The sequence below is a fragment of the Camarhynchus parvulus genome, chromosome 1A, assembly GCF_901933205.1.
Source record: "Camarhynchus parvulus chromosome 1A, STF_HiC, whole genome shotgun sequence".
NCBI lineage: Eukaryota > Metazoa > Chordata > Aves > Passeriformes > Thraupidae > Camarhynchus > Camarhynchus parvulus.
Window position 1 is genome coordinate 31,823,764 of NC_044586.1, and position 14,656 is coordinate 31,838,419.

The 14,656-nt window shown below is 36.6% G+C and overlaps 1 protein-coding gene across 1 annotated transcript in view; it reads right to left on the reverse strand.

Annotated features, from left to right (window-relative positions):
• OTOGL (otogelin like) overlaps window positions 1–14,656 on the reverse strand; it is a 90,019-nt gene that overhangs the window by 25,791 nt on the left and 49,572 nt on the right. The window contains exons 28-36 of the mRNA XM_030960826.1: window positions 13,065–13,184; window positions 10,716–10,832; window positions 7,831–7,987; window positions 7,291–7,317; window positions 5,688–5,855; window positions 3,868–4,146; window positions 3,139–3,256; window positions 1,825–1,904; window positions 663–932 (exon numbers count right to left, since the gene is read on the reverse strand). Coding sequence (XP_030816686.1) covers window positions 663–932; window positions 1,825–1,904; window positions 3,139–3,256; window positions 3,868–4,146; window positions 5,688–5,855; window positions 7,291–7,317; window positions 7,831–7,987; window positions 10,716–10,832; window positions 13,065–13,184 — 1,336 coding nt within the window. The remainder of the gene's footprint in view (window positions 1–662; window positions 933–1,824; window positions 1,905–3,138; window positions 3,257–3,867; window positions 4,147–5,687; window positions 5,856–7,290; window positions 7,318–7,830; window positions 7,988–10,715; window positions 10,833–13,064; window positions 13,185–14,656) is intronic.

Below are 14,656 nucleotides of genomic sequence, written 5' to 3' on the forward strand. Positions count from 1 at the left end.
TGAAACTGTGATTAATTGAGGAATACTTTTCTCAGAGCTAGAAAATCTAGTAGTCATAGGAATTTGAGGAGCAGCTGAAGTCAATGCAGAACTGGGTGTTGGGTACACTGCAGTTTGACTAATACCAGACCTAATTCTAACAGGCAAAGTAGATATAGGAGAAGTAGATGTTCTTAGTGTCAATCGTGGATCTAGAGGAAATATAGGTCTTGTGAAAGTTTCTCTGTCAGCCCCCAAGGCAGACAAAGACACTTCAGAGTGTATTTCTGCTCCCCTAGAATGACTTACTGAAGGACTCCTACTCTTCCCAATCCCTGCAGGCAGCTCAGAAGCAACCAAAGATATCTTGGAGGCTAGAGTTGTTAGTGCTGAGGAAGGTCGAACTGTTCCTAGCTGAGTGGTTGATGTTTTGAGTGAAAATGGAACTATCATTAGGGAAGTGGGTGTTAATAATGCAGAATGCGCTGGAATAGGACTTGCACTGAGCAGGGTTGTTGGAGTTGTTATTATAATGGGTAAAGTTATAGATGCATTAGAGCGGGCAGTACGTGATGTGACTGCTGAGGCTTGAAAAAGAATTGGAAAATCTGTTGAAGGGATGGGTTTGGAAAGGACAGTAGGGCTGGCTGTGCTGTGAAGTACATCAGAAGGCTCCACTGTACTTGGTAATGAAAATGTTGAATAGGTGGCAGCATTAGAGGCCTCCAATGAATAAAAGTCTGTAATGGACTGTGCCGACATATTCATTCCCCTTGAAGCTGTGTTTGCATTTATGGTTATCTTGTCTGTCACACCGATGAGAGTTGATTTATTCCTTGAAGTAACAAATACAGGGAGTGTCTGAGGAAATCTCTCCGTGGTGGGACCCATGTGAGAGATTAACAGTGAAGGCTTCAGTCCAATGTCTGATTCTGTAGGTGTCACAGGTATGCCTAAAAGGAAAAATGTGTGTTTAACTGTCCTTTATGGATTATTAGTAAAGAAAAAGAGCAAATCTATCTCTACTCAAATCCCATTTAAATATTAGCAAATCAGATCTTGCCCATGGTTCCAGGTCGTCTGATGACTTTGAGGAATTCAGCTGATGTTTTATAAATGTTTTCTAATTTTCTCTGCAAATGAAGTAGTTAACTTTTTATATTGGTGAAAATCAATGTTTTGCAGAGCAATTTTGAAGCAATAAGGCAATTCCAGAGAAAATTCAGTAAATCCAAAATAGTAAAATATTTGAAATAAGTACATTACATCATTAGAAGATATTATACAAGATACTTTGTACCAGCAAATATCAAGCATAACATGTTTGATTCAAAATTTGTACAATCAGATACAGTATTAAAACTAAATTTTAATGTTAAAATAATACTCTATTCCACAGAATAAGGAAATTATATGGTACTTTTACACACCAGAAATTATGAAATAGGTGAGCTGAATTTGTTAGTGGTGTGTCATCCTCTGAAAAGACTGAACTTTTTCTACAGGTGTATGTCTTTCATGTGGAATCTCTCCCTTTTATATGTGTAATATACTAGCATTATATAGTCAAATATAGTTGTTCTGAGTATAACATAATCACAAAAGGTTATATATATAACCCTCTATATGAGAAATATGAGAATTCAATGTAAAATACAACTTTCTGAATGCAGAAGCTGTAGTTTGGATGACTGGGAATGGAGTCTATGTCCAAGAGAAACAATCTTCAACAGAAATATGTTCTGAGAAAGCATTTAACTTTAAAAAAATACATTTGATTAAGACCCTTTCCTAGGATCTTGAAGCAATTTATAACAGTAGATCAACATAATAAAGTATACTCACAGTCTTCTGGATAAACACATCTAAGTGTGACTTCATCAAGGATCATGTTTTTGGGACAGTATGGCATGCATCCTTCAACCCTTTAAAATATTGTATAGTTAATTCTAGAGCCACAGTAGAAGTATAAGTTAATTTTAAATTATTTTACTTTGTCTAAACAAACCATTAGAATGTCTTATCAGGGTTCTGAGAACTTTCCAATGAAATTATCAACATAGAATTTTGAGGCATTTCAAGGTCACAAAGTTATTTGGCAGCATAATTATATTTCAAAACTGTTAATAATTATTTGCATAGGCCGATGAATCTGATGGCGTTGGACCATTTTTCTTCCCCAACCAGGTGTAAGTTTAGATCCCTAAACAGAAAGGTTTTTAGCAGAATGATGAACACGTCAACAAGACTTTTGTTCTATCCAAATATGTTCATTTGAGATATTAAAATATTTATATTGACTCCATAAAGCCTGTCTCTTGTGTCCTTTCAACATAGAAGAATACAGAGAAATCACTATATTCCCATGTCTTTTTCATTCTGGGGGACTTTTCAATAAGAAAATCATGACATTAACAACCAGTGTTCCCATAAGGAAAAAGCTAAGAATACCAACAGAGAAAATTGGTCATGTTAGCAGTATTACTAATCATAAATTGCATATGCCTAGGGAGTCTGAAATCTAAAATATCCTTTCTTTTCCAGCACATTGTGCCTTGAGCTTTTAGGCATTTTTCCTTTTAGTTTGCTATGGTTTCATAGAGGCCAGGGGAGAACCACTGAGACAGGAAATCTGTTTACTAAATTCTAAGCTACCATCACCCCTCTGAAATCCCTCCCTTCACGCCAATGGGCATCTTCCAGTGTAAAAGTTCCTTCTTCTTACAGGAGAGGGCGTATTCCTCCCTTACTATTCCTACAATTTCTCATCTCTGTCATATAAACACCAGAAAGATGTAGTCGTTTTTACATCATGGTGCGTTGGTTTAGGATGCAGCTATAAATCCACAGAAGGAAATAGCCTTCATTTATTTAACAGTTTTCCACTTAACCACTACCAGAAGCTAATCCTCTGGGCTAAATACAAACCCTCTTATTCTTGTGTTGGAAAGCACATTCAAGTGGGAATACAAACTGTGGGAAATGAGAGGCTTGGTACAAATGATTTCATATGACTTGTGAGAGTTTCTCATAAGAATCATATTGAAATCTGGATAATAAAACTAGATGGATATTGCAGCAGCAGTGGTTTTCAGAAAGCATATGGTATGCATATTACAAAAAACAATACAGTAGAAATATGAGATTAATTTTACTTACAGAGGAAGAAATTTACATGCTGTTCCTTCAGGATCACTACATGTCTTAAAACAAGGATTAGCACAAGATTCATATCGCCATTCACACATCCTTCTGTAAGGCACAGAAGCGCTGAGTTCTGAGAAGGAAAGAAAAGGGGTTTTAATTGATTCAATAGTCAATAAACAATTTAAATTTACAACCTTTTCTATAACATACATTGGGATCTTCAGATAAATGAAAAAACCAAACAGCCAAATTTTCCAGAACTTTCCAATATGTGAGATTTTGTTCAGTTTCAAGTATTTTAAATTTGTTCAAGCTAAAAAACACTTCAAGTTTTGACAATAAAAGCAGCTATTAATTTTTACAATATACTCTGTTTCAAAACATAAAAGATCAGTTAAACATATTGCAGATACTGTTGGTTGCAGATGCAACAAAATTACCCAATTCATTTAAAAGAATAGGTATCTATAGATTACTAATGAGATATTAACATACATAATTTTGTGACATGCCACTTTCATTTTGAAAGAGCAAGCCAATGAAAACATAGTCCAAAGATCAAGTGACCATCCTATCTGCAAAAGTTAGAAAATAATTGCACTTTGAGATAGAATGGAAGACAGAAAGAAATTAAAAATAGGATAAAATATTTGTTAATATTGCTGATGAAATACAAGAAAGAAAATGCTCTGAAGGCAAGCAGAAAAAAATGTTTATCCCTGCAGATTTTGCAAAATTTACCTTCAATACTAAAGCTACTGAAATGTTTGAATTCTTCTGAACCATCATACTTTTCCACTTTAACACTGGATGAGGTGAGAATGATGAAAAAGCCTTTTTTACTGTGCAGCTCGAAGGCACTGAGCCCTGGACTCCAGAGACCCTGGTGGTGGAAGAAGGTGGCTCGTCTCTGAAAGGAGGCATTTGCCTGCCACTGCTCCAACCCGATGGTTTCATTGTCATGTACATACAGAAAGTAGTTTGGTCTTTCAGCAGATTCAAGGGAAACAAGAGACAGAGCTTCCACAGAAGAAAAAAAATTATAAAAATGGTGAGATTTTCACAGAAAACAACTTATAATTGAGATTAAATCCTATACATTGGCTGCTAAGTGGCTCCTTTTTAAAACTGTCTTTTCACAAAAAAAAAAAAAAAATCAGCTTTAAGTTGCACAAAAGAGAGTTAGAAACACAATGCAGGGTCTAAAAGAGACTCCAAAGGATCATATAATCCAGAACCACCAGGCAACTTATCAGTTAGACCAAAATTGCATTCAGCCGACTGCTACTAACCTTCAAAACTTATGCCCAAGCAGTCTCAGACTGGAACTTGCATATCTTGGGAGTTTTTCTCAAGTTTGGACAAAGGTCTGACAGCTTAGCATGGCCAAAATTTCATTAGTAAATAATATCACATTGTAAGGACATTGAGATCAGGCTTTTTTTAATATGCAGTCATATCCAGAAATAGTGTAAGAAAATCTATGGCCAAATAAGAGACCTGACCTCTATTTGCTCTACCCATGACACAAACCAAAAGTGAAAAAATTCTTTGAAAATGTAAGGCTTTATAAGAAGACTGACTTCATTCTTGATTTTCAACTTGAATACGGTCTTGAAGTTCTCTAATCTACAGCAATATTATCTCATCCCTCATTTCCATATGAAAGTCATCTGTGTACTGCACAGATATAATGAATTATTTACTTCCACTTTACATAGGGATTTGACAAGAATGAACTAATACTTCTGTTTTATGTATTTTTCATTTCAAAATCACATCTAAAAACCTAGTTTTCCCAGGGCAATAAACATTCAAATGTTTGTAAACTTAGTTTGAATTTTTTTTTGTGGAGAGAGCCCTTCTTTATGTTGATTTTTGAAGGTTTGTGATTTTTTCAACACACTAAATTATTTGAGAAAGCAATGACAAAATCTTTATTGATTTAACTGGCACAATCTTCACAGATGTGAAAAAATAAAAATATATACAGAAAAAAATATTTAAACAGGTTTATTTTTGTTGTATAGTTTGGATAAGTCTCTGACAAGTACAACATAGAGTTTAGGATTAGCTCTTCACCTAAGAAACTGCATTCTATGTTGCACAGAGATGCTGCTTGTTAACATTCTGAGTTGCACATTTTCTAGGTCAGGAAAAGTAACAAATAAGGTGGAAACACAAGGTAGAACCAATTTTACTGGAGACAAAAATATCCTGCATTGACCTTCAGTGTTGATGTTTGCTATACACTTGTGAAAATTTCACCAGTTTCCAGTTATACAAACTAATTGGATTTCTTCACAAAGTTACTCTATTCACTTGTATTTTGCAATACTTTTAAAATAATTTTTGAAAATTCAACTTTAAAGCTGGAAGTGAGGTTTTCTAATATTAAAAAAATTAAAATTTTAATCCCTCCTTCATTTTGAAATTTGCAACTTATTCCAAAAACTAAAAATATCTAGACTACTTTAGGACATTTAGAAGATGCAGCAAAAATCATTAATATAGTTTGACATATATACCTCACCATTAGCAAAACTGCTGAGAACACTTACATAAATCTTTATCTTTGAAAAGACCTGGAGTTATCATGAAACTGAAAATTACATTTCCATGTGCTCCAGTTCTAGGCAAGGGAAATATCCTTCTGCTGGATACATTAGCCCCTATAATTGTGTCATTCACTCCAAAACTTGCCAAAATATAGGGTCCTTCACCAAGACCTACAGGAAGAAAAATCAAATAGAAAAAGAAAAATTTGCATCACATAATATACAAAACTTACGTCTTAATTTTCCACTTGGTTCCACTTGGTAGTGGAAACATGCATAACTCTGTCCTTGACTTTAACCCTGTCAGGCAGCTAAGCACCACATGCCTGGTCACTCACCACACAGCTCACAAAAGGATCAGAGGGGAAGAACTGAAAAAACCTCATAGGTGGAGATAAAGACAGTTAAATCATGGTTTGGTTTGAGTTTTGTTATAGAGAAATAAGGAAAAAGAAAAGGAAACCAAAGAAAACAATTGGAAAAAAAAACCCCAAAAAACAAAGAAAACAAAGAAAAGTGATTAAAAAGCCAAATTCTTCACCATCAGCTGACCAACATCTAGACAAACCCTAAGCAATGCCAGTCCCAGAAAACTTCCCCTCCAATTTCTATTGCTGAACTCAACATCATGTGTTCTGCAACATCCCTCTTGTCAGCTGGGGTCAGTTGTCCCAGCTCTGTCCCCTCTAACCTCCTTTGCAGCCCCAGCTTGCCTACTGATGGATCAGCATGAGAACTGGGAAAACCTTAATCCATATAAGCAATAGCTACTACACCACTGTCCTCACAAATACAAAATATATTATTAAATTCATGTTAGCTATATGAAGAAAATTAGCCAAAACCAGTACTCCTTCCTACTTTTTTCATAGAATCATAGAATAATTAAGGCCAGAAAGGACCTTTAAGACCACTGCCATGATGTTCGCCATTAAAGCCATGTCCTCAAACCTTTCTGAGTAAGATAAAATTCCCTATTAAAAAGTAATTGGGAAGTCAGCTATACCTAGCAAGATGTACATGCTACTACTGTAGTAGGCCAGACTGGAGGAGAAAAATATAGTCTGTATAATGATCCTTATTATGAGATGCAAGTCATCCTAGTCATCAAAAAGACACATTAAAATTCAGATTCATTCATTCATTGCAATTAGTCAAGTTTCCCTTTTCAATATCTACTGCTCCCTATAAAGCATCTGCACAGTATTCAAATATTAGAGGGAATGACACAGGAATTCATTCTCATTCTTTTTACAGTAGAGTATTGTGAGACTTGTGCACAAAATCCCATAGCCCATCAATGTCCAAATATTGTAGGTCCCAGCTCTGAAATGTACAGTACAAACACAAGGAAATGTCCTTCTAGAGCTTCTTCCTGACTGCTACCATATGTTGTAGGATGATGGACCAATCCACTCCTCCCACACTGAACATTATGAACTTATTAATGGAGACATTAGGGATTGCTAGGATCATTCAACACAGCTGGGCCACTAACCTTCACTCATTAAAAATAAAATTAATGTTAAAACTGCATACATCAAGTCAAAGAAAAAGCCCATAAATTAATTGACTGTTTTAAACAAGAATGTCAAATAGTACATACCTTGGTTGTAATATTCACAGTCATAAGCTAAAAGACAAAGAAAACAAGCATATTATTATTACTATTAGTAGTAGTAGTAACAAGAGAATCCATGTATTTATGCATCCTAAATATGTAAAGCTCATTTCAGGAGAGGAAGTTTCATGTCCCACAAGATATTTCAGTCAGTGATTTTATTTCCTTAGACTTTCGTCCAGCGACAGCAAACCTGAAGCAGGAATCATTCTACAGCTAAGAACCCTTCTTGCTGTCAAAGAAAAGAACAGACTGGGTCTCTTTGGAGCCCTACACATAAAAATGGACATCCAGCAGTGCCTTTCCCACAGTCTCTGCGCTAACACACCCTAAGCACAGCCACCCCTTTTCAGCAAGACAGTGAATTTGGGTGTATAAGGACAGCACAGCTAACACAGGGACAGCTTGAGAGATGTGAACTATGTTTATTATCCACCTGCTTCTGTCATATTTGTAAATTGGGTAGGAAAAAATCAGAGATGCCTGTGAGATGAGCTCTGGAGCATGGCCAGCCCAGGTACATACCACAGAGCAGAGGAGATCGCCAGTGAATTGCTGCTCCTTGCTGGCAGCACTTGTGGGCATAAGCTGCAATACTGGTACACAGACACTCGCAGTCCCCACCAAGATTGCAGTTGCATGTATCTGTGTGACAATTTTTGATAAAAGAAGTCACATCAATCTGGGAGGGGAAAGAACAAAAACAGCTGACTTAATTGCGTGAGATGTACAAATTCCAGTTGCAGCAGGAGTTTTACTTCTGGACTGACTGAAAGCATTAAACACAACAATAAGGTATTTTCCAAAGTTTGGGCATATTCCTACACAAAATGCACACTTCAAATGATCAGCTTATACCTAAGTTAAAGGTCAAAAGAAAAATTGAAACAGTGATTACTAACAAACATGCTTGTCCACACACTTGCTGTTCATCAATTTTAAAGAATTATTGAAGCTGGCAGTTCTGCTTTTATAAGGCAAATACTGCCATCTGTAGTCATCCTGTCAGTTTTGCATGAACAACAACAAAATCAGAGCTGTGACTCTGATTACCAAGTTATTAAAGTAATAATTTATAGAGGGGAGATTTCCCAGGGGAAGAAAGCTTGGGACCACTGGTGACATTGTGCACAAAAAGAAAATAATATTTCTGCACTTGTCAAGATTTTAATATAATTTGTTCACAAAACTTCATTAGATCAGAAATCCACGTTCTCTAAAATCCTATCACAATATTTCATGATTTTACATGATTCACTATTTCTTGAGTTTAAATCATCTTTTTTGTAATGTTGAGCAGCATTTCCAAAATAGTGTTCTTACTCAACACATGGCCTGTTTAAAGCAATGCTTCTCTTCAGTTTAGTGTCTGGTCTAGCTCAGCTGTAAAGCACTCAAATGGCACACGTCAGATTACAGAAATACCACCACAGTAACAAAGCACTACTTATCTAACACGAAGACAGCTTCTCAGCTGGCAGCAGCTAGAAGCTGGCAGGGACTGGATCAAGGGCAGAGAGATGTTATTGTGCTTTCATTCTTTTTCTTGTTTTGAAAACAGGGATACCACTGGGGATGTGGGGGACACACATAAGAACTAGCTCCATTGAAAGTGACAGTAGAAGCTTTGTAGAAATCACCTAACAGCAAACTGGCCCCAGATATCTCAGTCTGTCTCTCATGCCTGCGGAACAGCATCTCTCCACGGGTCAGCAATATCCTGCTCTTGTGACAAATTGGGAGCCTTGGACCAAAGATCCTGCTGTTTCAGGAATTAGGAGGAAGACCCTTTTTTCTCATGGTCAGGTTCCTCAGACCCTGTTGAATTCAGTGCTTATTTGGGCAACTGCAATCCATCAGTGGCTGCCAGGCAGAGATGCAAGATTTTGTCTCCCTGCAAACTGGTGTTGCAGCCTGAGTTGAGCTGAAAGGCCGCCTGGCCCACAGACAGGAGCTTGCCTGCATGCACTGCAGGATCTTCCACCCACATAGCAGAAGCAACAGTAAGTGTTGGAAAACCCCACCTTTGTTTTCTGTTCTTTCCCTGCCCCCAGTGTCAGTCTCTGCTCAGGCTTTTTTCTTGGCACCCTGCTCCCCACCCAGCAGTCAGCTGCACATGCCCTTGATAGGAGGTCACTCTACATTACATTTGCAGGAGCTGTACTTTCACATGCTGATTAATGGGTTCTAAAAACACAAGAAAGATGTTTGCTTTACAGACTCTCCCATACAAGATAGATGCACACATGCAGAAATACTTGACTACTAATTAAATCACATGTTTTGCACCTGGCATAGATTTTTTAATATAATTTTTGCAAATTCTAATCACAACATGGATAAGATATAAAAGATGAACATTCAAGAGAAAAGATCTTTCTAATTTGTTATAATAATACACTTTCTTAAAGACTCTCAAAAGTTCCATTTTTATTTATTATTTGCCACTTTGAAAATACACTCATCACTATGTTCTCAGGCACACGCTCAAAAAATTCTTTACATAGTAACTTAAGTCAACATTAATAAATCTCTTGGGTTAAGCTACTGCAACCTCCTTCACAGGCAAATTCCTAACCATGTTGATACTCAGCTTCAGTCCTGAAAGTCAGGAGGTTCAGCTGAGACAGCTAATGATCTCACTTAGTATTAATAATCATGAAGAAATTCAAGACTGAGATGAAATGTCATAGTGGTTCTTGCTTGTTCAGGTGTAAAGAAGCACCTAAATACCATTGGGAGGCTAAAATTAGAAATAGGGGAAAATGTATAAAGCACATCTTGCGTTGATATAGTGTGTATTAAAATGGAATAAAAGATTACCACATGGAATAGTGTTGTCCCCATCTTGTCTAGACTGAACTGAAGGACATTCTTGTAACTCTTTTAACTCTTACTCAGCAAGGCATTGGGAAAACAAGGATACCAAACCTCAGAGTTTTGATAAAACCAGATGATAAGCTGCCAAACAATTAAAAAGTTCGAAAGCAGAAATCTTGCTCTCTCATATTTCTTTCTATATAAAGCAGGAAACAACAAAATAAAACCATTTGAAGTAAGCTGTAGGTGCATTACACATATACTTACTTTAGAATCCCTCAATTTATACAAATTTACAATTTGTAAAACTTAGCTACCTATATAGATAAAAGGTATAAATAAACCCTAAAGAGGCTAGAACCTTGATTATTCAGTAGACTAACTCACAACTCTGTTACCACTTTTATGTTTAGATTCCAGTCTTGAAAGGAACAAGGAGCTCTGCACAAATATAGCCCACCCACACAGAGATACTTGCAGGGCTTTACTCTGTATCCTCACATTCAGACTGAGGGTACTGGCAAGAAGAAATTAATTACTGGAATTTTATTATTTTCATGAGAGCAATCTTGGATATTTAATAAACTTACCACATTGCGACAAGGTGCAAAAAGATCACTGTATAAAATTGAGCATTCCTTTTTTGCATAAGGGAACTTGCTCTGATGTACTTCACATGGTCTCAGTGTTTCATTTGGGCTCTTACACTTAAAAACAAGCACAAAACCCACAAATATTTTATAGGTAGGTGTGTTTATCACAGACTCAGGTACATCATAGTAGCATATAATTCAACACTTTCATAATCAGAAAATAAAAAATTTCAATTCTATCTTCTCCATCTTCTTTCCTTGATTTGTTTTTATAATTGAAAACATTTGCTCTAAAAAAAAACTTTTTGTTTTTTTCTAAAGCACTAAAATGTTCCTGCTGTCTGCTCAGTGCATAAAGACAAAATGTTTTCTTTGTGACACATTATAATCATTACCAAAGCAACCAACTGTAACATCACAAACAAATACGTGGTCCAAATCCATCCTGGGTGGTTTTCACTGACTTTAAATGGAGTCATACTACAGATGGCTTTAGCCCTGTAAATTCAAATAAAGAAGCAGCGGTAGGAAGGGAACAACTCATTAAAATATAGAGTCAAAGTTCATCATGATAACTCAAAAAATGGGTGAGATACAACTACATCGCTTCTAGGATCTCTTCAAAAAGAAAAAAAAAGAACAGAAAAATATAGGAAAGGGACACTCAGCTTGGAGAACACAAGTCCATCTGAAACCATGCTGTGTTGGTGCAGCAGGCAAGGTGAGTGTAATGCACCAGGAGGGTGTGACAATGAATGCACAGGCATCATTGGGGTGTCCCACAGTAGCCTCAGCTGCAGTGCAGTCACCCACATATGCTGCCCTCCTGTTCAGGCGCTCAGACACTGCTGTGAGGATATGTGCTGCCACTCCCAGGAAGGAGGAGCCCTGGAAGCATCTCCTGCTTCACAGTGCTAATACAAGCACATTTCCCAGTAGCAGAGCTGGATTCTAGGCCTCCAGCTATCAAATATCCCTTTAAAGTATTTTGATTTTTCAGAAATGGTGACCAGGATACATCTTTACAATAGGCCAAAGGTCCTTTCTGAAAAAATCCTGAAGGCCTACTGCAGGGGCAGATGAAGTGCCAAGTCTGTGTGAGCACAGCCAACCAGCAAGACCAAAGCTGAACTTAGATCCTGAGCACTCTGGCAGACATAGAGATCAGGAGATTACATGAGATTTTACAGATATGTATCGCCACCAAAAAGTAAGGTGCAAGTCTTAACATCCTACCAGTTAATGTGCTATGCTAACACCATACACCTTTTTAAGGGAGCCACTGAATCAATACATTGAAAAGGAAAAATTCATGAACTTAATATCAAGTATTCACACATTTGTTTATGTAGGACCTTCTAGATGAGCAGTATAACTCTACACATTTGCCTTGCTTGCTTATGAAATTTAAACATTTTATGTAGAATAAAATATATCCAAAGGGAGATATTGAGGCAGAGAAGCCTGAAAATCTTTATTCAAAGCATTCTTCCATGAGGTGAGAGATATTTGGTCAATTTCTTGCTGTGTCAAGGAGAGAACAGATTAAAAACTCGTCCTGATAGACATCCAAAGGGAGTGCATTACAAATAATGATTTTTCAAGAGGTCCACAAGGCTATAAAACTTCACATCTTCTCAGCACAAACTAATGAAATACCTATTCTCCTGTGTTATAAACCAGAGTTGGACCATAAATGTGTGTTATGAACCATTTATAATACCAAATGGTGATATAAAGCATTCATTCCCTACAGCATCCTCCTACCTTCTCCTCAGAAACCAAGTTTCTATACTGGGTTGTGCCTGTTGCTGTTCTGAGCCATTTCTGCCCATCCCTTCACCACCTCTGCTTTGTCAGTTTACTCTGTTTACAATGTGCTGCTAAAATTAATCTTCATTTTATTATCAGTGTTTAGAAGGAAACTCTTCCAGACCTCTTTTTTCCAGCATTCAGATTCTCTTTACTTTCAGTATCCTGATGCCTTCCAACCCCAGAGAAATTACAATTGTTTTGAAAATTGGGATGAATCAAAAATACCAGAAGCAGTATACCCAACTTGGTAGAACACTGAAATGCAGACAGCTATAATTGTCTTTGACAGGGGAAAACATATCCTTCCCTAAAGAGATTGTTTAGTATCATTTAAATTCTGCATCTGTTTGCTATGACATACGATATTATTAACACATTTCATATCTACAGACACAAAAATTAAAATATCCTCTTATACAGTGACCATAATTTTAGAAAATACCTTTACATCATGTGCTTGTAATGTGCTCTTTTACAAATTAAAATGATAACTTTTTTTTCCTCTACATTCTTGTTGGACATGGGACTTACCTGTCCTAATACCCAGCTGTCTCCAAACACTTGTGCATTTCTCACCTCCATGTTGTTTGATGTAGTCAGATCATTTGAAGTATATTTGTCAAAATTTCCACACAAGCCTGCCAGTTTTCCCTGAAAGAGAAAAGAATTTTTTCATAAACTTACAGTCAATAATTGGCACAAATTACACACATGGAATATATAAATTTTTACATAAAAAGGGTGAATGTAAATCTGACTTATCCTTTGAAAATATCTGACACTCTGCTATGCCTTTAGTTCCATATTGCAAATATCTTTTAACAGAAATCAGTGGTTTTCTTCCTTTTTTTCCAGAACTTCTCCTAACTGCCTGCCTGTGAAAACAGACTGGAATCTAGTAATATTTTTTCTGAAAGCTCAGTAGTGATTCCAGTCCAAAAGTCAAAAGTTTAGGTGAATTACATCATGATTGTGAAGGCTGGCTAGTTGTTGTCATTAAAACTTGCTGCCTCTAATTTTAGTTCACAATAGCTAGAACATTTGTAATAGTAATTATAAAAGAGACAGCTGCAACTTTCTTTTCTTGGGCATACGCTGCTGATGGAAAAACTATGTATGCATACATACATATACAAATATATAGGAAAACAGACATTCCTGCACAACAATAAAAAGTAGAGCTGGACTTTTAGGGTGATGTGTCTCACACTAATGAGGTTTTTTTTCTTAAGGTCTGCTGCAGACGTCTTACTGAACTGGAGCCTCTGGAAGAAACAGTCATTGGAAACAGAAAGAACTGGAAGTATTTGTGTTCCTAAATGCAACCTGTAGAACTCAGCTCCCAGCTAGTTTACTCAAAAACTGAAGACCTTTTTTTTCTCTATGTGTATTGATGGCTGATAAATCAACTTGTTGGTGAATTAAGTATTTTATGGCTACTTGGACAGAAGCCTATAATAATTTTGCTCTAAAACCATATTAGGTGGTCATTATAGCTTTCACTTACACTTCAAAAAATCTGATACTAGCCTAGCATGCTCTTTTTTCTTTTGCTGAATAAGCTCCATCTTCATACACGTGTTCATGTTTGAAACAAAGAGTAATGTAATTCTGAATTGCACTGATATGGTTACTCTGCCTGCACACAATGACTGAAGTTGCAGAGACAACAAGTTAGATGATATAGGAATGGAAAAGAGAAGAGCAACTGTAAAAAAAAGGAGCCTTGAATCCCTCCTTGCATCATGACTGAATCCTGTCACGATATATCAATTAGGTTTATATGTAAGGTTTTTTTTCTAAATCTTTTTCTGTATTTTGTCTTTTTTAATTAAAGCCAACATGTGACTCCATCTGTTCATCTCAGAAGCCTCTACTACATCCCAGGTTGCAGTTCCAATGTCAGTCTAATACAATCTGTACTACAAACTTGCCATCCTCCATGTAGTGGGCATGGAAGTTTCTTTTACATTGGTTCTAGCCAATGAAAACATGCAGTGAACTGGGTAACTCAAAAACTACCCCTCCCTTCCAGACCCCAAAATTATCTTTGACTCAGAGCTGAATCACTGCATATCTCCAAAGTTACAGTGTATTGAACAACAGAGTAAGCCACTCCTCTT